At 49.5% G+C, this 24,497-nt stretch overlaps 1 protein-coding gene across 1 annotated transcript; it reads left to right on the top strand.

The window, feature by feature from the left end:
- The first annotated feature begins 149 nt into the window (after positions 1-149).
- On the top strand, positions 150-22,496 carry Bcl6 (BCL6 transcription repressor). The gene is made up of 10 exons (XM_075967695.1): positions 150-282; positions 10,390-10,428; positions 11,253-11,424; positions 13,755-13,976; positions 15,593-16,570; positions 17,109-17,293; positions 18,635-18,802; positions 20,245-20,375; positions 20,484-20,621; positions 22,310-22,496. The coding sequence occupies exons 3-10, from the start codon at positions 11,264-11,266 to the stop codon at positions 22,451-22,453; spliced, it is 2,127 nt and encodes a 708-aa protein (XP_075823810.1). The 5' UTR covers positions 150-282; positions 10,390-10,428; positions 11,253-11,263; the 3' UTR covers positions 22,454-22,496.
- The last annotated feature ends 2,001 nt before the right edge of the window (positions 22,497-24,497 follow it).

Consider the following 24,497-nt stretch of genomic DNA (forward strand, 5'->3'; position numbering starts at 1 on the left):
CCTGCCAGCCGCGCTCGCCCGCCGCGGGACCCTTGGTGTTCCGGGCGGCGGTGCTGCGGGGAGCTCGATCAGCCCCGGACGGTGGCCAGCGGCGTGGCTCCGAGGCCCTGTGCCGGCCAGGAGGGCGCCGCGGTGTGCGGCGCCGTCATCGAGTCCTCCCCTGCTGCGGAGCAGTGGTAAAGCCCTCAGCTCAAATTCCGAGAATTGAGCTCTGTTGATTCTTAGAACTGGGGTTCTTAGAAGTGGTGATGCAAGAAGTTTCTAGGAAAGGCCGGACACCAGGTGATTATTGCTGTTGCTGCCGCCGCCGCTGCCGCTGCCGCCGCCGCCGCTGTTGCCGCTGGTGCCGCTGCCGCCGCCGCTGCTCATGATCATGATTTTACCTTTTAATTCTTTTTTTTTCCGCTTTTGCCAAATGCTTTGGCCCCAAGTTTCCTATGTGTATCTATTGATATAAATGTATCTATTTATTGATTCTAGCTGTCAGGTGTTAAAATAAATGCCGAAGATCAGCCCCACGTCTCTCCCACTGTAGGATCTAGCTTTACGCATACGTATTCTTTTTCTTCTTCTTCTTCTTCTTTTTTTTTTTTTTTTTGCTGTCTTGGAGCGCCTGGGCCGCCTCGGGGAGGCTGTGCCGCCCTGCCCGGTGTTGTTTCGGTGTTTGGAGACGCTGGGGCGCGGGGCGGCGGGCGCTGGGCTGCGCGGCCTGGGAGGGCGGACCGCGGCGGCCCCGCCGGCTTCGCGCGGCTTGGCTTGCTTTCTCTGCTCGCTTGCAAACTGCCTTCCCCGCCGCTGCCTCCCTCCCCGCTCAGTTCTCCCGGTGCCCGCGTTGGCGGCCGTCCACCGGCCCCGGCCCCGCACCAGTCCCTTGCCTTGCAGCCGAGCCTGGAGTCGGCATGGGGGGAATGCAAGCCAACTCCTCGGCTGGTTGTTTTATTTTCCCTTTTCTTTTTGGTCATAAAGCCAGATGAAGTAGCGTGTCTGCAGTTTCCTTTGAGAGCCGTGATCTTCCCAAGGAGAGACAAGAGTGTTTTGGGGATCCTTCGCTTGCACGGGGGGGCGGGGATGTTGAATACTTTGAAAATTATTCTTTCTTGGTTGTGAGTCGAGGCAGTCGGGAACCCGGGTGCGCTCGGTCTCCCCAGCCCGAGGAAGGAGGCTTGAAGGCGGGACAGGGATTTTGGGGGGTGAGCGGGAGAGAGGGGTGCGCGGCTTTTTTTTTTCTTTTTTGCACCTGCGGCGCGTTCAGCGTGCAGGACCCGGGGGATCTTGGCCTGCCCGTCCAGAGCTCCGGGGAGGTGGCGGGATTTCTGGCGGCCGCGGTGTTTGTATTTTGGGTGCTGCGTGACTGTGTTGGCTCTCAGCGGTAGTTCCCCTCCCTTTCCTAAATTTAATTTCATTTTTCCCTCTTGGTGCAAGATGTGTAAAAAGGCAGCGATGGGCCTGAATATAGCGGATTCCAGGCTTCAGATTCCCAAGGTCCTTCTTTTGGGCGAAGGAATGAAAACAGAGCCGCAGTCCGCGTTCCTGATGTGAAAGACCAGGGAGGGAAGAAGGGCACTTTGTGACTCTGGCTGGGGGACCCGGGACGGGAGGAGCGGGTGCGAAAGGGAGATCTTTGTGAGTGATTTTGCAAAAACAGATTGCGAGGTTGGTTGGATTTGCAACCTGTGGCTCTCCTCGAGGGAGTAGGAATGGGAAAAAGCGGCGGCGGCGGCCCGGGGCGGGAGTGGGTTGGGAGTTGGAACCTAGGAAATTGGCTGCCTGGGGGGCAGCGGGAGCTAGAGGCAACCCTGCCGGAAACAGTGAACGTTAAATGTCTTGAGAACTGTGGGTTGCATTGCCTTTATAATACCGTGTTATTGGAGCCCTGGAGAAAATGGAACTAGTGTTGCAAAAATGAGTTTTAAAACTACCCCATGAAAAGAAACAACACCACCAACCAACATTTTGTTTTTAAGAGTAAAATAAATAACCTCTGTGTTGTGCTCTCTCCCTTAGAGATTTAGTTTTGGTGCTAGGGATAGTGAGAAATTACCTCAAACCTGGAGCTGGCCGTCTAGAGCTGTTACAGGGTTCTTGAGACAAGCGTTGCACCCCACCCCCTTAAAAAGTGATTTTTTTACCTTTGCCCCCCCCCCAACATTGTATAGTTCCCAGGAGGAAGATATGCTATGCCAGTGGATGCTTTACTATCCACAAAAAGAAACAGCAAAAAAGAAAAGAGGGAGGAGGCAAGAGAGAGAGGGATCTTCGGAAAGGACTGTTGTTTAGAAATAGAGTTTGTGGCTCTGAGCTACGCCGCTGGCTTCCTCTGCAGTTCGCTGGTTTCCCTTTTTCTTTGCGAGGTGTTGTGTGTGGTTTTAATAAATAACTTTAAAATAAGGGAGGGGGCAGCATGACCCATCCGGAGACGGCTATCTATTTTGCTCTCTATTTGCTACCAAGAGCCTTTGGCACTTGAGCAGGACCTCGTAAATCTGCAGCCCAAGTTGAAGTTCATCTGGCCCTAGTCCACACGCTATTCCTGGAGGTAGCAAACATGAGCTCAAAGGAGTGAGGTGAAATCATACTCTTCTTTATGTACCGATTTTAATAAAAAGGAAAGAGATTTGTCCCTGGGGGAAGAGGAAATGGCGAGAAAACACCAGGGGATAGACATTTTCTCTTGCTAAAACGACTGCAGTTGAGCCCCTGGGGCCAAAATAGAAACCTGTAGATAGACAACCCCCCACCCCCCATCCCCGTTTATAAATAGAAGTTTCCAGTATCCTATTTGGAAGAATTTCTTTTCTAATACTTTCAGGCGTTGAATGATTTTAAGGGTCTGTTTGGTACCCACAATAAGGCTGGATGCTGTTCAAAACAACTAAGCCAGTGGAGGGGAGAGACCGCCCGGAAAAACGGGTATTCACTCATTACCTTGTTCCTCTCCTCAGTTTTGAAAGGTTTACAGCAATATTTTCTTGAAAAGACTAATTTATTAAGGGCTTGGTGGTCAGGAATGGCATCCTAGATTTCTAAGTTGTCATTTACTGAGCCCCGAGGAGGAGTTCCAGTTATGGGTTGAGTAAATGCCATGACTAGATGTCAAAATCCTTCCTTCCCTCTGTCCCCTGCTGGGGATATCCCACTCTGTTGTGAAAAAAAAAAAAAATTAAGTTTCAGGGGAGGTGGTGCGGCAGCGCCACCCCTTGGTGGGCGAAACTATTGGTAAAAGCCGAGCATTTGAAAAATAATTGTGAAATGACCGTAATTAATTAGGCATGTGGCCCCAACTCCCTCTGAGAGATTTTTCAGAAACTTTGAGAGATGAAACTTTTAAATGAAATACCTTGCAGTTAATCTCTTAAATAGGATAGAAACACGTTGTTTTCAAAGCGAGCACGATGTCCTTCCCGTAAATGAAGGGACACCCTTGCCGGGGTGGAGGTGGGCTGCAGTTGGCTCTTAGCTGCGTCTTCACTGGCCTGATGTAGCTATTTTTCCACTTCGGACTTGACTGCTCAGGGGACCCGAAGTCTGCTGATAGTTTGAGAATAGGAGGAATGTTTTGGTGCGAAAACCCGTAGGAACGAAAGTGCTCTAGTTTCCCCCGGGTCTGTGGTGGCGTGTGCCCGGGTGGTGGGGAGAGGCTTGTGGACCGCAGGTAGCAGCGGTAGGCTGGGCTGCAGCCATGTGGGAGTCAAGGCAGTGTGGCGCGTGCCGGTTTTTTTACACTGCGCAACAAGTGGGACCTCAGCGACGCGCCAGGGCTCTGCACAGTGGCCCCGCTGGCCGGCTTCTTTTCGCTCCTTCCAACCCTTTCTGCTTCCCATTTCCAGACCAGTAGCCCTCCTCGAAGGACATAGTCGGTTCGGTTCCCTTCTCCTGCTTTTGCTCAGTGGGTCAAGGTTTTAAGTCCGGCTCCCTCTTCCTCCGTGGGGATGGCTCACGAACTTATTCCCGGCCTTTGCTCTTCTCTCTCTCTCTCTCTCTCTCTCTCTCTCTCTCTCTCTCTCTCCCTCTCCCTCTCCCTCTCCCTCCCCCTCCCCCTCCCCCCTCCCCCTTCCCTCTCTCTCCTCTTCTCCTCTTCTTTCTCTCTCCTTTTGCATGGATTTCTCTTAATACTTTAATGTATCACTTTTTTTAAGTGAGTGTAGCCAGCTTTGAGGCGGGGAGGAGGGGAACAAATAACCAAATAATACCCGAAAGCAGTTCCCGAAACGGTGCGGTGTTAGATAGAGGCGTGAGCACCGGAAAAACAGAGTTGCATCTGCTCAACTAAATGTTTTCCTACTTCAGTTTTGGAAGCATCTCCTCCCCCTCCCCCATCCCGCCACCCCCAAGAAACAGACAGAAAGCCTCTGGACAGGGCTACCGTGGAAGTCTAGGCTAACAGGGTGATTCTTGAACGGACTGAGTCCGCCACCTAGTGGTAGGTTATGGTCAAGGTTCCTGCTCGGAGCGAGCGGTGGTCTGATCTGATCAGCCAGGACTGATGGGAAGGGCATCATTCTCCAACGAAGATGGCATTTGACTTTCAAAGTTTTGACAAGACAAATGAGAACCATATGCTCACGCCGTTCACATCCACACTCGCTCAGTCTTAAATATCTATCTCAACTAAGAAACGGTCCTGTCTTTGAGGACATCTGTGACTTCACGGACAAAGTTGGTAGCAGAAAAAGATGACACCCGAAACCCTCAGGATCTTTAGGATTTAAACTTCGTCATTTTTTTGTGGAATTAGGCCGAACAGTAAGTTTCTGAATTCCAAAGAACCTATCTCAGTTCACGGGGCAGGGGGACAGCAGTTTAGACCGTAGGTCACTGGAGTTGCCAGTGCACACTGGAGAGCGTTCCCTACCATTCTTTAGCATGAGGTTTTTGACAATAGACATGAAAAGATTACAGAGGTACTGAGGGGGTGGGGCGTCTCAAAGCTGTAGCACGTGCTTGTACTGGGTGGCCAGGGACTACTTAGCCCAGTTGGGGATGTGCGCCAGTTAGCTGTCTGTCTTTACATCCCGTTTATCCTTTTCTCAGTGGCCTGGAGAGAAAGCAGGTTGGTGTGTGTGTGTGGGAGAGAGAGAGAGAGAGAGAGAGAGAGAGAGAGAGAGAGAGAGAGAGAGAGAGAGAGAGAGAGAGAGAGAGAGAGAGAGAGAGAGAGAGAGAGAGAGAGAGAGAGAGAGAGAGAGAGAGAGAGAGAGAGAGAGAGAGAGGAGTTAGTTGTGCCTAAATTATTCTTTGAAAATTTGTGCCCTATCTCTTGAGTAAAGTTCTTTCTCAAAGCTCTTAACTGAGATGGCTCGCTTGCATCGGCGCGCGGGCGACCTCTAGCGGCGGCCTGCGTCCTCACCGCAGAGACACAGCTGTCTTCCCCCGCCCAGGCCGGGTGGAATCCAGTTCATCCTCTATCACTGCGGGAGTTGTCCCAGGCCGCCGCGCGGAGAAATGCGCCTCTGTTCGTGTTGGAAACGAATCTGGGGACGTGTCTGAAGCGCGGTCAAGTTTGACTCATCGCTTTCCAAGGACAGTTAGTGCCTTCCATCTTCATTAACGTGAATAAAGACCTTGGCTGACTTCTGTCTAGATCGAATTTTAAAAGGCATTGTTTGCTTGGGGAGATCATGCGTCTCTCTCCTGCTCAACAGCACCCCCACCCCCGTACCCCAAGGCCGATCCCAGTCCAGCCAGGATGGGGAAAGAGATCTCTGCTGAAGGACATGGTTTGCTGGCATTGTCTGCAGGCCTTCTGGATGCTGTCTTGGCCAGGTTCATGGGGAGCATCCCCTCGACTCTTCAGATCTTGATGATAAAACACATCCCTTTGTTTTATTTTATTTCCTCGAAGTTTGCAACCTTGCAAGAGCTCTGGGGCAGGACGTGTGACAGAAATGAAAGTCAGGACATAAAGTCCTCTGGTTAGTTTGGTTCACGCAGCTGGGAGGCCTTCACGCGACCAGTATCTCTTATTATCTTTAGTGTCATCGCCACCCAGAGGCCAGAGCAGCAATATTGTCCTCCTCTGCCTCCAGAACAGAAGCAACGCTTTGACTCTACCCGTTATCTCCAGAACGCGGTGGCTAGACCTGAGTACCCTGTTAGGAAAGAGCGGTCCTGTTGGCGCCCAGAGGCAATGTTTCAACGCGTCAGCCCCGCACCCCCACCGGGCCTTATTCGAACTCCTTGCCCCTAGACAGTGCTTTACACTTTGAGAATCCACTTGGGATTCTTCGGCGAGCTATTGGAGTTATTAGATTACCAATAATCCAGCAACCATCCTGGATAGAGAGGAGTGGAAAGGCGTTCTCCAAATCCAGACACTGGCCAAACTAGGTCAATGGGAAGGAGGGGCGGGCCGAGCAGCCAGTTGTAGTTTCAAACCTTGATGGAGGGCTCTCTCTAGCGTCAGGACGAGGTAAATACATCATTGTGATTGCACTTGTAATAAGTGCGGTAACTCCTCAGATATTCAACCCTGTCCCGTTTAAAAATTCCCTTAGCCCAGGGCGAAGGAGGAGGAAAACAGAAAACAGGATCTTAAGAGCAGAGAGACCCCATCTCTGGGGTGCGAGCCTGACCCCGCCTCTGCGGCGCAGAAGCGCAACCCGCTACTTTTAGGACTGGACTAGGTTGTGCAGAAACCGCCCCCAAAACGCAAGGCGGCTGAGCACTTAGTGGGTGGTCACAGCGGGGGACATTCCTGAGTTCGAGAGGCAGCCTTGCGGGGTCTTAGAGCTCCGACAGCAGTCGGCGCGGTTACCCTGTCTCTACGTTTTCGGGAAAATAAGATTCTGAAATCCCGGAGCCTGTCTGGCTTCAGCCTGGTAGCTCTGGCACTAAAGAAGGCTGGGCGGAAACCTCCCCTTTCTTGCCAACGTAGGCGGAAGAGACTTTCAGTTTAGTTTTCTCTTAGGTTTAGTTTTCTTCCCAGTCGGCCAGGTCTAGAAGGGTGGGGACCCTTACTCCTGGGGGACTTTATCTCTTTGACCTTGACTTCTTACCTACCCATTCCCTTCTAAAGCAGGGGGAAAAAATAGCAATCAGGAGGACAAAAAGAAACCCCAAGAAATAACATCAAACCCCCAAGACAAACAACAACAAAACAAAAGCAAACAAACTCCAGCCACCCAGTTGTCAGAATGGGGCAAACTGGAAATCATGGAGCGAGCCTCGGACTGTCTCCAGACTTTTGGGCTCCACACTCTGCGGTTTTTTAGCTTGTTGGAGGCAGGGATGGGGACCAGGTGGACTCGGGCCTGGAAGCCAGAACCCATGTGGACGGCGGATTTAGGGGAAAGGGTGCTCTGTCCCCGGCCAATGCTGCATAGCCAGCAAACCCGGATTGGGCTTCCTGGAAAGTTACTTCTCGTTGGAGCCCGCGCTGGGCAGGAGTGTTCTATGAAATCCTCAGAGCTGAGGTCGACTACGTTCCGGGAATGAGAGGGTTGTGCCATTCCCCTCGTGGCCCCCTGCTTTGACAGAGTAACAGGAAAAAAAAAGTCGCACATAATGTTAGCTACCGACGTTCACGAAAACATTTATTTGAATGTAACCAAATTAAGGGCCGTTACAGTCCTTCCACCCGGCCCTGGCCGCACCTTCCCGGGCTTCGTGGCGGATGGGCAGCAGTGCCAACCGATCGCCAGGGGGTGGGCGGTCCCAGGAAGACAGGTACAGACAGCCAGGTGCGGTGAGCGAGTCTGCGCAGGCTTGCCAGGTGGCGGGGCTGGGGTTTGTGCCGGTGCGTGTGAGCAAGCAGTGCGACTGCCTAGTGCCACCTCCGCCCAAAAGGGAAGGGAAAGGATGAAGTCTTTAGCATTGGCTCCTTTGCTAGCTCTTGCCTCGCCTCTCAGGTCTCTCTGCTTGTATGCCCCCCCCTCTCTCTGTCTGTCTCTGTCTCTCTCTCTGTCTCTCTCTCTGTCTCTCTCTCTCTCTGTCTCTCTCTCTCTGTCTCTCTGTCTCTCTCTCTCTCTCTGTCTCTCTCTGTCTCTCTCTCTCTCTTCTCCCGCCCAGTTGTTCCCAGTCCTGCTGCCTTCTTTGCCTGTTTTTTTTTCTCTCTCTCCTCTCCCCCCCTTTTCCCTCCCAATTGAAGCTCCTCTAAAGAAGCTGTCTCACTGAGTGCACACAAGGAAAGTGCCCCGGGAGGGAAAGGACGCAGGGGTGGGTTAGTCATCATTTAATTCTTAGTTGGGGATTACTGCAGCAGGACCTGGAGTTAGAGCAGAGATCCAGTTCTGGTTCCCTTCTTCTTGCTGGCCTGATTCTCCCTAGGCTCGTTTTCATAGAACCTTGTTGGAGGATGGTTTTGAGATCTTGGGAAAGGGCTCGTTCCGGGAGCCTCAGTTTCCTTCATAGTGAATCCTGACCGTTATAAAGATAAGGCACAAGGATGGGTGGGAAAGGACTGAGTGATTTGTGATCCAAACAAGCTGGTTCGCAGAGCTTCCGTGTCTGCAGCGCCTGGAGGGAGGTGCCATTCAGCTAGAACATTAGTCGGCACCCTGGGAGTTGTGGTGGGGCCTGCTGAGGACAGTTGGCTCAGAGAGAAGTGAATCCTAGAGCCTAGTGACTCTGCAGAGCACAGGCTGCCGGGGTCTGGGCAAGCGCTTTGTAGAAGGAGTCAGGCTTAAAGGAAAAGCCCAAGGCCAGCCTGACAGTGGCCGCAGCAGAACTGCCTTTTTGGTTTGCTTTCAGTCTGTCCTCATCTGGAGTGAGTCATTGCCACTTGTCATGGTGAAATGGCAAATCTGGGCTTCCTGTGGTTCCAAAAGTCTGTGACTGGAAATCCACAAGTGGTTGAAGCTCAGCACAAGTATTCCAGAAGGGTTTGTGGATCTCTTCCACGGGGAAGCAGGAGAAAGTTAGTAAATAAACGTCACGTGCCTGCAGCATTTATTTTCAAAAGAGACAAGTTTATTGAAGTTCCGTGAGGCCCAAGTGAAACCTGTTTCCTCACTCTGGATTGGGGTGGGTTCAGGAAGAACTAGGTTCTTTCGTCTTTTTTCTGCCCTCTGTCTTCCCTCGTTTCCTACCCCAGACTTACACACACACACACACACACACACACACACACACACACACACACATCTTAAGCTCGAAGCTGATGAGATTGACTGACTGGCCCTTGGCACCACAGAGAAATACGTGAGTGGTTACAGACTCAAGGAAACCTCTCATTTTAGAGTGCTCATTTGGTAAGACTCAGCCCCGTGGAATGGGACAAAGTTGGTGTGGGGGAAGGAGCTTAAAACTGAGATTCACCCACCTCAGGGTGCCGCTGTCCTGCGTTTTTCACAGCACGTAGGCTGACTTGGAAAGAGGACAGGAATCTAAGCCAGAAGACCTAGGGCCAGGCCATCAGTGATCTACGTGGCCCGACATGACCTCACTGGCCTTAGGCTACTTTACTGGGAAAGCACTTCTGGAGGGCCGTGCTGTTTAAATGGGAGAACAGAGTTCCGATATATTATTGCTCTGCTTTGCAGCCCACATCCGATCATAAAGGAGAGTCTTGCACCTACGTTCTTAATGATTTTTGTTTTAGAGAAACCAGTCTGGAGAGAGCACATATTTCATTAAATCTCTTTAAGGCTCCCTGGCCAGTTCTCAGCTAAACCACACAGTTAAATCTTTCACCAGCCAGGAGAAGGCCAAATTTGGAAGCTAGGGTCAGTCCTCTTTCTAGTTTTAGACCTGGAAATAGAGGGAGGGGAAACTTTGGAAAAGAGGGCAAAGATGCTCAAGGAATGCACAAACATGATGTCTCGGGTTTTATTCTGTAGACTCGGTATTCCGTCTTAAGTGTTCCAGAGAATCAGGAGATACTGCCTGGCTGTTTGTCCTGAACAAGTCATTTGAACCCTGAGTCTCAATTTCATCACCAGTGAAATAAGGATAAAGATATTGGCCGTATCAGCCTTGTGGAATCATTCTAAGACTTGAAAGATAATATTTTTAGCAAGGGTTTGAATAGCATCCAGTGTTTTTCGGTCCCCGAAGAATCATTATCATTAATATTGAAAGAGTTACTTATTTTTTTTTGTTTCCCATAAACCCAAATGGTCTTTTGATGTATATATATATATATATATATATATATATATATATATATATATATATTTACCCTGGGAAAGGAAATATATGTATACAGGTATTTGTAATTAATGCTGGCAGTGGTATTCCCAGCAGTAAGGCTAAGGCATTGTTACCAAATGGCTTTGAGTGCCTGTTGTTTCTATAAGCGCGGAGATGGAATATGTTTGCTAGCTTGTGGGAAAACCGCACCAGCTGGCAGGCTGCAGCTATCAAAGCAAAGCTAACTACGTGTGTCCTAAAATAAGACCGAGTGGACAATCTTACACTCATTTAGTCAATCTCTGTTTGCTCTCTTCTCTGCAGTTTTAAAGCAAAATTTTGGACTGTGAAGCAAGGCATTGGGTGAGTAAATCGAATCATAGGCTGTAAGATTTGTAGATGAATTATTTCTTTTGAATTTCACCCACCCATGCATGTGTGCTTCTTTTTAAGCTTGCTACCTTTCGCTTGACGAGCAAAGGATAATGACTTCTCTCTGTACAGATCTCAGCGCTTACCCCTCTGTCCCGATACTAACTGACTAAATAGCGCTGCGTGGTATTATTTGTCCATCCCTTATTCGTTCACAGTTCAGGCTAGTCTGGTCGCCTACACGGCCAGGGTTTGCTAGTGCTAAAGCATTCAAATTATTGAACAAAACAACTCACAATCCCAGAGCATGGGATGGATAATGAAATGACATACAGATAAAAATAGCTGCACCCTTTTTTTTTAAAGAACCTATTATGGTCTAGGCACGTATTTCTAATTTTAAATACCACATAGGTATTGCCCTTCCTATTTTGGAAAACCAAAGCCCAGAAACAGTAACAACACACTCCACGTCATAGAACTGGTGAAAGGCAAAGCGAACTGGGTAACTCTCCAAGAGTGGTTTTCTTCATTGCAACATACTCACTGCCTCTCAATGCTTGGCAGTGTCTTTAGTATGTGGGAAAAACACTTAACAGTCCTTCCCTTCCCCTTTCCCCTAAAGAGCTTTCTACCTTAGCTTTTATTCTCCCTGTCCGACAGCTATGAATAGAAATGTCCAGAGATGGACTAGGAATTGTCCACTAGATACCTGAGTTGCGTTCTACACCTTAGCTTGCTAAACTATTGTCTACGTCTTTTGGTAAGCAGGGAGTAGGTTCTAGAGGACTAATAGGAATTTAATTTCTGTTCAGGCGAAGACAACATGGCCTCGCCGGCTGACAGCTGCATTCAGTTCACCCGCCATGCGAGTGATGTTCTTCTTAACCTTAATCGTCTCCGGAGTCGGGACATCTTGACGGACGTTGTCATTGTGGTGAGCCGTGAACAGTTCAGAGCCCATAAGACAGTGCTCATGGCCTGCAGGTGAGTGGGGTTGGAGTGAGGGGTGACTGTATAAAACGGGGAGGTAGGCCAGGTGTTGGTAATGCACGCCTTTAATCCCAGCACTCTGGAGGCAGAGGCAGGCGGATCTCTGTGAGTTCGAGACCAGCCTGGGCTACAAGAACTAGTTCTAGAGCAGGCTCCAAAGCTACAGAGAAACCCTGTCTTGAAAAAATAAACTGAAATAAATAAAACGGGGAGGTAGGATTGGCAGCCGTCAGCGAGACGAATATGTAGGCCGTTCCTTGCGTCTGTGATGATATTCCCTTAGTCTCCAGATATCAACACCTGGCCTGGTGTTCTGGACTTTCAGGAAACAATTGAAGGAACACACCTTTAGAGAACAGAGGCATAGGGGGTGAAGACACGATGTGTCTGAAGCCAGAAGGGAGACACATGCTGGTTAACTAAAAGACATTCAGTTGACCAGTGTGCGGATGAAAAGCAAAGGGCAGGTTCTAAATACTTTAAGCATGATAGCTTTTGCCCTTTTATGCCATAACTGTACCTTATTAACAAAATATTTTTAGAAGGAGATTTAAACACATTACTTAGCTAAGGCTGGCCTTGAAATTCTGATTCTCTTACCCCAAGTGCTGGGATTGTAGATATGAACCACCGTGCCCAGATTGTTGGACTTAATTTATACTATAACTATAGTTCCATGGTTTAAGTAGAGAGTGAGTAAGTCTGATAATTCTTCGTATTTTCCTGAATTTCAAGTTTCCTGGGTGATATCATCTTTTTTTTGGGGGGGGTGATATCATCTTAAGTCAATTCTAAGCTCTCCCCACAAGCTGTCTCTTGTGGATGGCACCATATCTCCATTTTGCAATGAAAGCACGGCATGGGTCTATGTAGTGATGTACAGCTCTGTGTTGCAATTAGAGAAAGTAGCTAATGTCTAATAATAGCACTTAAAAAATAATGTGAAGGGCTGGCTGATGAGATGGCTCAGGAGGTGAAGGCACCTGCCTCCAAGCCTGATGACCTGACTTCAACCCTAGGACCAACATGGTGGAAGGAGAGGAGTAGCTCTGACATGCTGTCCTCTGGCCTCCACTCCCATTCCGTAGCACGCGCGCGCGCACACACACACACACACACGAAATAAAAATTTAAAATACAGAGAACAGAAATTTGTACGGACATAAAATAAGAGCTAGTGTTTACTGTGTGCCAAGCATCAGTGCTACCGCTAACAGTTTTCATTTTTGCCACAATCCTATTAAGCACACACAATTCTCCCCTTACCTTGGCAGATAAGGAAACCAAGGTACAGAGAAGTTAAGGGTATTAGACAAGGTTGAAGAATTGCTTATTGGGGAAGGAAGGTCTGGTTTGTTTATGGCAACCCACCCATAAAGAGAAAAGTTGAGATGACAAGCTAGTCTAGAATTCTAGTTTTAGCTGAATAGACAACATGACTTGAAGCCATGACTTGGGATTTGCCTCAAATCCAGGAATAATTGACCTTCTGATGATCCCTGGCCTTTGAGAAAGGTGGTGGAGCATATGGATATATTATTATTTGTCACCCAGCCCTAATTTGCTCCTCATGCCATCGACTTTTTAAAATAAGGGTATTGTGGCAAAGAGAGGAAAGTACTTAGACAAAACTTAAAGTCAGAGTAGTGGCTGCAGATGAGAGCTAAGTCAGGCAACAGGAAAGCAGTGCCGTGATTCGGAGACTGTTTCCCACACTCTGCAAATTCAGTTTCCCCATTTGTAAAGCTGGAACTTGGTGGTACATATCTCAAGGATTAGAAAGGACAGAGGTTAATGTAAACATGCAAAACGCTTCCAGAATTCCTGAAGTGGGAAGTCCTTCTGTCTATGTGTTGCTTTTATTGATTGATGAGTACAGCTGTTTTGGCCAACGTCTTAGCAAAGGAAAGCCAGGCGGGAAATCCAAACAGAGATATATATAGAGAGAGAGTAGGTGTGGAATCAAGGAGATGCCGTGTAACTGTTGAAGGAGAAAGATGCCAGAATGTTACCGGTAGGCCACAGGCTCGTGGAGATACACAGATATGATAGATGTGTTAATTAAAGATGTAAGAGCTATCTAAAAATACACCCGAGCCATTGGTCAAACAGTGTTGTAATTAATATAGCTTCTGTGTGTCTGTTCGGGTCTGGGTGGCCAGGAAACCAAAGCACAGTCCCATCCACAAATTCCTGGTATCTGCTAGGCTGTCCACAGGTAGAAGGTATTAGCAAGTGCCACAGAGCTTAGGGCTCTGGGCTCTGGGACGACAAGACACAGATGCTTTGTGACCCCTACAGTTGTACCTCTGTTTGTCTTACAGCGGCCTCTTCTACAGCATCTTCACTGACCAGTTGAAGTGCAACCTTAGCGTAATCAATCTGGATCCTGAGATCAACCCTGAGGGGTTCTGCATCCTCTTGGACTTCATGTATACATCTAGGCTCAACCTGCGGGAAGGAAACATCATGGCTGTAATGGCTACAGCCATGTACCTGCAGATGGAGCACGTTGTGGACACGTGCAGGAAGTTCATCAAGGCCAGGTGAGCTGCTCTCTAGGTAGAAGCTGGGGGTGCAGAAAGGATACTTCCAGATCAGAAACCGTGCCTGCCACGACAGCATCTAGGACACGTGACACCCACCTCACTACAAAAATTGCGCAATTCTCCCCTTTATTCGTGTACTCTAGGCAGATGTCATTCCTTGCAGCAGCCCAGATGTGTATGTCTTGGGTACCCCCGCCCCCCCACCCTGCCCCATTTTCTTTTAGCCTCTTTCCTTCCACTCACCCTGCAGGGCCAGAACTGGATGCCTTTTCCGCGGAGGTTTAGCCAACTCTCTCTGCTCCTCTGTGTTTGGCAGGCAGCATTTTTGCTTTTCCTTCCAATCTTCTCTTAACGATTGTGTGCATCTGTGGGCCCTCCTTTGGATGTCTACAGTAACTATTTACATATGTGCCTTAGTACCCCACCAGAGCAGAGGCCACCAGAGTGTATGTGGCTGCCTTACTCTTCATCCATATAGCCACGCTCCCGTTGGGAGGACGCGTAAAGAATTGAATTGAGTTCACTTGGTCGAACCCTTACCCCAAGTGTAGGAGACATGAACATCCATGGAGGTCGAGGATGCTGAGAGCTGAGGAAGTGGAGAGCCTTGCTAAATACAGCAGCTACTTGAGGCTCAACTGTCTCAGAATCGCTCGCCTCGGCAGCTTCAGGGAAACGGCCTTCTTTCTTAACAGAAGGCATTTCCAGTCTGCATCTGACCACTTCCAGGGACAAAGAACTCATGTTCTCAGCGCCGTACCATCCACCCGGGGTAGCTGGAAAGTTCCTCCTGACAGACTCTTAAAATCTGGCTCTTGGAGCCCTCACTTTCTGATTCTGGCTCTGTTAGCTGAAGAGCGGGTTGAGCTGTCCTACTTTTTCACCCACATAAGTCCCTTTAAGTATTTGCAGCCAATGTTTTTGTCTCCAGTGGGTGATAATGGCGGTGAGTTCATCATTGCCTTCATTTGGGAGTACTTTATACAGGCCAGGCCTTGTGCTCCCAATAGTTAAGCAACTTGCTCCAGGTCAGAGCTGCGTTTGCAAACCAGGCCAGGCTGCTCCGGAACCAGGGCTTTTGCACTGGTCACTGCCTGCTCTCCTCCTCCGTGGTCTTCTCAGTGCATCTGTTGAACATATGGGCCAGGTCTATTAGATGATATTCTCCGAGTGTATCGCACTAACATTGCGTACATTCTTCCCTCCTTGCTTCCATGTGTATAACATGCCTGCCTTTCCCTGCAGGATTTTACTCGAACGATTTGGCTCATTGCTTGAAACGAGATACGGGCCTTAAACGCTTTATGTAGCCCATCAAATTCTACGTCACCAAAAGAATTATCGTTCCCAAGACATGCATACATATGGGCCTCGCATTTGCAAGGTCAGGTCCAGTCAGACACAGACTATATGAGTGACTCCTCTTCCTCAGTTTCCCCAACTGTAGCCTGGCTACTAGACCTCTGAGTATTAATGCCTTATACTTGTGTTTCCCACTCCAGAGTCAAATCTTCCATGTCTAGCTGACTCAGACCCAGAAGTGGTTATATAGCTGTGGAGAGTCACCTGATGAACAGTTCTAACTTGGGGTCTTTTATTTTTAACCCCCACAGCGAAGCAGAAATGGCCCCAGCACTTAAGCCTCCCCGAGAAGAGTTCCTGAACAGCCGGATGCTGATGCCTCATGACATCATGGCCTACAGAGGCCGTGAGGTCGTGGAGAACAACCTGTCACTAAGAAATCCCCCTGGGTGTGAGAGCAGAGCCTTTCCCCCTAGCCTCTACAGTGGCCTGTCAACACCACCAGCCTCGTATCCTATGTACAGCCACCTCCCACTCAGCAGCTTCCTTTTCTCTGATGAAGAGCTACGAGATGCCCATGCCCGCATGCCTGTGGCTAACCACTTCCCCAAGGACCGGACCCTCTCCTGCGACAGTGCCAGGCCAGTCCCCGGTGAATATAGCAGACCAGCCATGGAGGTGTCCCCCAGCTTGTGCCACAGCAACATCTACTCACCCAAGGAGGCAGTGCCAGAGGAGGCACGGAGTGACATGCGCTACAATGTGACTGAGGGCCCCAAGCCTGCTGCCCCCTCTGCCCGGAATGCCCCATACTTCCCCTGTGACAAGGCCAGCAAAGAAGAAGAGAGACCCTCTTCGGAGGATGAAATCGCCCTGCACTTCGAGCCCCCTAATGCACCCTTGAACCGGAAGGGTCTGGTTAGTCCCCAGAGTCCCCAGAAATCTGACTGCCAGCCCAACTCACCCACAGAGTCCTGCAGTAGCAAGAACGCCTGCATCCTTCAGGCCTCTGGCTCCCCGCCAGCCAAGAGCCCCACTGACCCGAAAGCTTGCAACTGGAAGAAGTATAAGTTCATTGTGCTCAACAGCCTCAACCAGAATGCCAAATCAGAGGGCACGGAGCAGGCAGAGCTGGGCCGCCTCTCCCCTCGAGTCTACCCGGCCCCACCTGTCTGCCAGCCACCTTTGGAGCCTGAGAACCTTGGCCTCCAGTCCCCAACCAAGCTCAGTGTGAGTGGAGAGGACTCAACTATCCCCCAAGCCAGCCGACTCAATAACATCGTGAACAGGTGATTTCAGAGGCCGTGGGTCTAAGGTCAGGGGTTACCTGTGCACAGTTCTGAGCTTCCCAGCCTCAGATGGATGCAGAGTGCGGGGCTGTGAAGTCTGCTGTCTGAAATGCTGGGGGGGACTAGTACGAGCATGAGTTAACCTGAGCCATGAAGCATAGTTCAAGGAAGTTGTATTTTTGTTTCATTTTCTTCTGTTTTCCATAGCAAGAGAGAGCATTGCCTTGTGTGGGAGAAAAGCATTCCACAAATCCCAGAGGCACTTCCTGTGGTCGTGATTGATCAGGGAACCCTCCTTTTAGACCAAGAGAGGCTGTGGGCTGCAGGCCTTAGGAGAAGCAACTGAGCCTAGAAGTGGAAGTTGGGCACTCATTGACACCGGTCAGCAAAAGAGAGCTTGAGGAGGGCTCGACCCTTAGAACTGCAGAAGGCAACTGTGATCTCTGGGCTTGCCTGAGCATACAGAGAGAGATTAGCATGGAGACCATGTGGACTACTACTGCTGGCTGCTGACACCCCTTTTTTTTTCTGTCCACAGGTCCCTGACAGGCTCCCCCCGAAGCAGCAGTGAGAGCCACTCACCACTTTACATGCACCCCCCAAAGTGTACGTCCTGTGGCGCTCAGTCCCCACAGCATACAGAGATGTGCCTCCACACTGCTGGGCCCACGTTCCCCGAGGAGATGGGAGAGACCCACTCAGAGTACTCAGATTCCAGCTGTGGTAAGTCCCTTTCTCCTCCTTCCCTCTCAGTGCCTGGGAGAAGGGAGGCCCCTCTGCTCTGTGGGATTTGTGTTTCCATTTTATTGGTGCTGCTGTGTCTAGGAAATGACCTGGATTATAAATCTGTTGGTATTCACCATCACCGACAATGGTTAGTCTCTCCCCCTCGTCTACCAGGAATGGGGCTGATCAGGGGTAGGTGTTGAACTTGGGTAACTGAGTGGCTGAGTAATCTTCAGCTTCACCCCAGCAACAGTGGCTTGCAGGGCTGCTGGGACTCCCAGAGCTTCCTCAGCCTGTTTGTGCCAAAACAACTGTACCGACCTGGATGCGTGGTAGTGTTTCTTGGAAGGCTGTAGATTCTCTTTGGAGAAACTTCTGGCCTTAGTCATTCCTGTGTCTTTTACAGGCCTTAGTTGGTTCCTAGCATGGAGGAGGTACTTAGAAAAGGTTTGCTGGATTAAGTTAGTTGAACTAAATTATTAAATTCACATTTCCATATAGTCAGTGTTGGCTCCCTCGGTTTTTAACCCGGTAAAAAGTCTCACTCTAGAAGACAGCTCGAGCAACTATCTTTTGTGACCAAGGAAATATATAATCAGTGTTAAATTGCAGGGCTATACCACTCTCTAACTGTTGTGACAAAGTAGAGAAGCTGCTGACTGCGAGCAGCATGTCATGAGGCCACAAATCAGAGGGAGAACAGGGACCGTGCCGGCCTGACCTCAGATGACTCTTCTGCAATCCAGTTCCTGCCTCTGGGCCTCTGTTTCCATTTCTGCCATCACCTTTAGGGTCCTGTCTTTGATGCAAAGATGACCATGGAGTCTTTGTCATTAATCCCTCCTGAAGGGACTTAAAGACTATTTGGGTTAGATCTGGGTCTCGTGTCCCCATAATTTTATCATTCTTTTTCATAGTATAATGTGCTCCTGTGAGTAGGCAGGACAAGGATATTAACCTGACTTGGGAGACTCAGAAAGGCTTAGAGAGTCTTGCCCCAGGGCTGCTGTGTATGAATAGACGTTGAACTTTGAACTGATAAGAAAGCCTTCTCAGTGCTCCAGGAGAAAAAAAAGCTTAAGGTGTCCTCAAATTGGTGAGGCCATGTGAGAGACCTAGACCTTGAGATTTAATCTTTCTCCCATCTCTGTCTTCCACGACTAAATGCTGAGAAAGATAAAAACCCCCACTGGTCCTATGGGTTCCCGTAAGTGTTAGTTAGGGAGCCCGGGGTCCAGGATAGCACTAGCCTACTTCCAGAGAACGAAGGCGTCTGAGATCTACCGTGCTGTTACCTGTCGACCATGCTGACGTGGTTTCCCCCCCCATGCTCTGCAGAGAACGGGGCCTTCTTCTGCAATGAATGTGACTGCCGCTTCTCTGAGGAGGCCTCACTCAAGAGGCACACGCTACAGACGCACAGCGACAAACCGTACAAGTGTGACCGCTGCCAGGCTTCCTTCCGCTACAAAGGCAACCTCGCCAGCCACAAGACCGTCCACACAGGTATGGCCTTGTCCCACAGTGAGTGCTCCAGTTAGGGCTACAGACAAGAGGATAAACCTGGGGACGTTGTTGGCATGAAGCCGAAGGCAGGCCCCATCCTGGCTTCGCCTAGGGCGGTGGTTCTCAACGTATGGGTGGCAACCCCCTTGGGAGTTGAATAGCCCTTTCACGGGGTCGCGTATTAGGTAGCCTGCTTGTCAGATGTTTACATTATGGTTCATAATGACAGCAAAATTACAGTTATGAAGCAGCAATGACAATAAGTTTATAATTGGGGGGGGGGGTCACCATAAGGTGGCAGCGTTAAAAAGATTGAGAACCACTAAAGTAGGGGCTTAACCCTGTCTTGTCCCTGCCACTCCCCTTACCCTTTGTGTGTCCTGCTTCCCCGCCTCTGCTGGGGTTGAGTGAGGAGACCAATGCTGGTAGTGGCAAAGAGGATTGGGTTCGGGTAGAGCCAGCTAACAACAAAAGCCGCTTGCTGCCCCTCAAGGACTTATCAACCAACTTACAGTCTTTTTCCCAGGGCAAGTTTCACAGCCTCATTGTCGTGGGCATTAACTAGCTCTCAGACCTTCCAGTGGCCCCATTATCCCCGAAACTTTCCATAATGGAAGGCTCAACCCTAGATTGGTTTCCTCTGCCCAGCTTCTGCTCAGCCCCACACCCTGCCTGGCCTGCAAATGGAATACAGCTGTAGTTGCCTGCCACAAGCGGAAAAGTATGTTCTGCGAGAGAAACTAGAGCAGCCTGATTGTATCTCCCTGGCGAGCGAGTGGATGATTGCATCAGTCTGTCCAAGGGAAGAACCCGAAGCGTCTTCCCAGGTCGTCTAAATCAGCCCTTCCCACTCAGGGAGGGAAACTGAGGCCCAGAGAAGGACAGTCTCTTGCTCAAGCCCTTCTAGGCTGATGCCCTAATGGCAACACTCGTTCTGCAGGTCGGGCTTCTCGAAGCCTCCCCCGTGTGTCCCAGGCGTAGCACTGTTCACATCCAACCACGCCACTGCTTTTTTTCTTGGCCTTGTCCCCTGCTGAGTATGTTGGTGTGTGTGTGTGTGAAGGATGGCGGGTCCCTAGATCAGTGGTTCTCAACCTATAAGTTGTGATCCCTTTGGGGGTTGAATGACCCTGTCACAGGGGTCACCTAAGGCTTTCAGAAAACACAGACATTTACATTACGATTCCTAATAGGAGCAAAATTGCAATTATGAATTAGCAACGAAAATAATCTCATGATCGGGAGTCCCCACACCATGAGAAACGATACTAAGGGTCACAGCATTCATTAGGAAGGTTGAGAACCACTGCCCTAGATTCTCCCTCTGACCTTGCTATAGAGAAGGGAAGGCCTAAGTCGTCTTGGCCAGTTGCCTTGAAAAAAAGGGGCTGTGTAGACCTTCATTAAATATGATCCTCCCTTTTCCATGTGTCTGGCGACAGGGGAGAAGCCCTACCGCTGTAACATCTGTGGAGCGCAGTTCAATCGGCCAGCCAACCTGAAGACCCACACTCGAATTCACTCTGGGGAAAAGCCCTACAAGTGTGAGACCTGTGGGGCCAGGTTTGTGCAGGTGAGCAAGGCGGCATGGAGAAGGGGTGCCGTGGGGTGGGGTGAGGGCCTGGGCAGAGGTTGGCCGAGCACCCTGGCAGCATCTCTCACGCTGTGCCCCCCCCTCCAGGTGGCCCACCTCCGTGCCCATGTGCTCATCCACACCGGAGAGAAGCCGTACCCCTGTGAAATCTGTGGCACCCGCTTCAGGCACCTTCAGACGCTAAAGAGCCACCTGCGCATCCACACAGGAGAGAAACCTTACCATGTAGGTAAACCCAAGCCATGGTCGCTGGCTGGCCCGAGAGGGAGGGATGTGGAGCAGAAGGGCAGCAGAGGTCCCAGGTCTCAGTGTGTTCATCTTGGAAATGGAGGCATTGGTCTAGGTGACCTGGGTCTTAGGAAAGGCGACGTAATTGGGCTATTCATTCCACAAATATTTTCCGAGTGTCTTCATCATAGCTCTAGACTAGATATGTATTGAAGAGCATCGAAGATGTCAAAGCAGAGCCTAGTCAAAGAGCAACCAGAGAAATATGGCAAAGGGAAACACCAAAACCAGAACCAAAAATAAGCCTAGGAAACATCGTTTCAAGACAGAGCAGGCTGGGACGGGAGGGTGGTTCGGCAGTGAAGAGCACCTGCGCTGTTCAGTTCCCAGCACTTGAATTGGGTGGTTCATAGCAGCCTATGATTCCACTTGAGGGGATTCATCTCCCTCTTCTGGCCTCCCCGGGTCTCTGCACGTATATGGTGCAGATATAGATAATCAAGCACACATGTACATAAAAATAAATGGAATTCAAAAGAAAGAGCAGGTGCCCTCATGCTTCGTGCCAAGTCAAGGACAGGCTGTTGGCATGAGCGTGTCCCAGAGCAGAGTCTCAGCAAACTACAGCCCACTGGCTAAGTTTTAAATGCTGTGTAGATTAAAACTGGGATACTGTGAGTTTTGTGAAATTTAACTTCCGTAGGACCTGAATAATATATAATTGGAACGGAGCTACACTGATTTGCTTCCATAGCTTCTGAGCTTGCTTTGGTGCTTTGATGCATTGGTGGCAGCAGGCTTTGAATGAGCATCTCTGAATTTGCTATTTGTCTCTTGGCAAACTGGTTATTTTCACCCCGAGTGCCTTAGTTTCCTCATCTGTACATTGGTCCAGAAAATAGTGCCTACTTCATGAACCGGCTGTATTTAGGTGACTAATTCATTCCATGCTTCCAGTCACTCAAGCTCGTGGCCACGGCATGATCTGCTCCGATTTTAGTCACAGAGACAAGAACTGAGAGTGGCATTTGGCATTGATTGCCCCGATCCCTTACCGAAGGGAAAGCGAAGGGCTTGGTAGATGACATGGACAGGATGCCGGGCGATGGTGGCACAGTTGGCGTGGACATCTCCCAGACTCAAGAATCTCCACGAATTTAGGCCATCTAATCCAACTGTGCTGCTGTATTCAGACTGACGTCACAGTTTTCTGAGGGTGCATTCTGCTAGATCATAGGGAGACTCTAAGGTTTGGATGAGAAGTATGCACTCCAAAGTATTAGCCACCTGATGAGGACGGGAATGCACAAAGATGGTAGCGGGGCACAGCTGTAAATTCAAGATCTAAAAAGAGATGGATGTTTATCTTAGACTCAGAAATGTGTTACTCATTAGGGGAGTTTGCATTGGAATTGTGTCTTGGATAAGATTTGGAATCATGCAGTTAAGTCAGGGAAGGGCATCTCAAGCCTGGGAAACATGAGTGACCTGGAAGGGAAGGCAGGGACATTTGAGCAATGTATACTTAACCTCCAGTAGAAGCCAGGATTCAAATGGGTTCCCTTTTAGAGGGAGGAGCTGCCGCCACCCCACCCTCACAGAGACGGCCAGCTCTGGGTTTTTGAGAAAAGACTCATTTCTTGAAGTCGCTGACAACTAACGTTTAGCTTCTGGTGTCTCTCCAGTGTGAGAAGTGCAACCTACACTTCCGTCACAAAAGCCAACTGCGACTTCACCTGCGCCAGAAGCACGGCGCCATCACCAACACCAAGGTGCAATACCGCGTGTCGGCTGCTGACCTGCCTCCGGAGCTCCCCAAAGCCTGCTGAAGCATGGAGTGTTGACTCTTTTCTCCCTAGCCCTTTCTCAGAACCTCCCCAAAGGATGCTGTAACACTTTACAAAGGTCACCCCATGATGTAGTGCCTCTCTCATCCACTAGTGCAGATCATAGTTGGGGTGGGGGGGGTGGGGGTGGGGTTCGCGGGACCGGGAGCCAAGGCGGCTCCCCTTCCCACACTGCCATACGACATTAAGAAAATACTATTGCTTCTTCTCCTATGTGTAAGGCGAACAAACCATGTCAGCAAAAAGCAAACTCATCTTCTATATCAAAGTAGGGGAGAAGGCAAAAGTTCTGACGTGACAGGTTGCAACGCGAGGAATGTAAACGTTCTGTGGGAACAGAAATCTCTTTTGTATGTAAATGTGTATTGTTTTCAAAGACAAGACTTCAGTATGTTGTCAAAGAAGAGGGCTTTAATTTTTTAACCAAAGGTGAAGGAATATATGGCAGAGTTGTAAATATATAAATATATATATATATAATATAAATATATAAACCTAAAAAGATATATTGAAAATATAGAACTGCGTTAAAGGCTCGATTTTGTATCTGCAGGCAGACACGGATCTGAGAATCTATTGAGAAAGAGCACTTCAGAGAATATTTTAAGTATTGCGTCTGTATAAGTAAGAAAATATTTTGTCTAAAATGCCTCAGTGTCTTTGTATTTTTTTGCAAGTGAAGGTTTACAATTTACAAAGTGTGTATTAAAAACAAAAAAGAACAAAAAAAAGCTGCAGAAGGAGAAATGTATACATTTGTTCTAGTTTTCAGTTTGTATATACCTGTAACGTGTCCTCACGGTGCCTTTTTTCACGGAAGTTTTCAACGATGGGCGAGCGTGCGCCGTCCCTTTTTGAAGTGTAGGCAGACACAGGGACTTGAAGTTGTCACTAACTAAACTCTCTTTGGGAATGTCTGACTCCTCCCACATTCTGCGTCATGCTTGTCGTTACAATTACTCCGGAGACAGGGTTTGGCTGTGTCTAAACTGCATTATTGCGTTGTAAAATATAGCTGTACAAATATAAGAATAAAACGTTGAAAAGTCAAGTGAGATGTCTCTGAAGCTCTGTCTTTTTGCACGGAGATCCAAGCTGGTCCGGCTTCCAAGCGTTCGGGTTCCAGTGGGAACCGTTCTTGGAAGGGAGGGGCCGCTGGTCCGTGAGATGTTGAAGTGGGCCATTGCTTTGAGGGTAGACTGGGGTTTGTCCTGTTTCTGCCTATTTTTGTCCTGAGCACAGGACCAGCGGCAGACCCCAGCCGCTGGGGTCAAGTGGAGGATTTGAATCCCCTAGCTCTGGGCTGCGCTCTGCGGCTTGCCCTGGCGCGCTTTAGACACAAACGGTTCATGATTCCCCCTCCCCCCACTGCTCTGAGCCTCAGTGGTTATTCTTTTCTAAAATGAGAGGGCCCATCTTGGCCCTGGCTTCGTAAACAAGTTTCCTTCACTTGGCTACACAGGGCAGGTCAAAGGCTTAAGTCATACACTTCTCAGCCTCAGTGCATTTGAGGTCTCCTGGGTGACCAACAGACATTTATAGACTTCAGTGCTTTCTGATTGGCCAGAGGCCAAGCAAGCCTCTGCCCCTGGGCTGGAGCACAGCCACCTCTCCTGTGTGTGTTGGGTCACCATTTTCACCATGGCTCTGTCTCCCAGCTTATCCGAGAGGCGACTGGGTTAACTAGACCTGTTATGAATCCGTGATTCAGATGTCAGTTCACACTGGCCTGCTTTGGCATCCATTTTTATTTTACCTCAGAAAACCCCGAGGACCAAGTTTGATTGGCAGGATCTGAGAACTGGGAAGACAAGTGTGGTTCTGGTAATGGGCCCAGAAGAGAAAGCCGGCATCCCCTTCCTGTTCCTGGGTGGCAGTGGAGAGGGGACATGTGCCCACTGATCAGCTCTTGGCAGTGACTTTGCAGCAGGCTCTGAGCACGTGTTGGAAGCTGGAGGAGCTGACCACCCAAAGCCCCAGAGAGAGCTTCAGAAAGTCACGCCACCCTCTGCCAACCGCACGGCCT

Source organism: Microtus pennsylvanicus, chromosome 1, assembly GCF_037038515.1.
Source record: "Microtus pennsylvanicus isolate mMicPen1 chromosome 1, mMicPen1.hap1, whole genome shotgun sequence".
NCBI classification, from domain to species: domain Eukaryota; kingdom Metazoa; phylum Chordata; class Mammalia; order Rodentia; family Cricetidae; genus Microtus; species Microtus pennsylvanicus.

What these genes read in the sequence shown, in the direction of transcription:
- Bcl6 (XM_075967695.1), top strand. Translation starts at nt 11,264, where the DNA reads ATGGCCTCGCCGGCTGACAGCTGCATTCAGTTCACCCGCCATGCGAGT. An exon ending in CTCAATAACATCGTGAACAG is followed by an intron (nt 16,571 to 17,108) that starts GTGATTTCAGAG and finishes TTCTGTCCACAG; the next exon opens with GTCCCTGACAGGCTCCCCCC. An exon ending in CCACAAGACCGTCCACACAG is followed by an intron (nt 18,803 to 20,244) that starts GTATGGCCTTGT and finishes GTCTGGCGACAG; the next exon opens with GGGAGAAGCCCTACCGCTGT.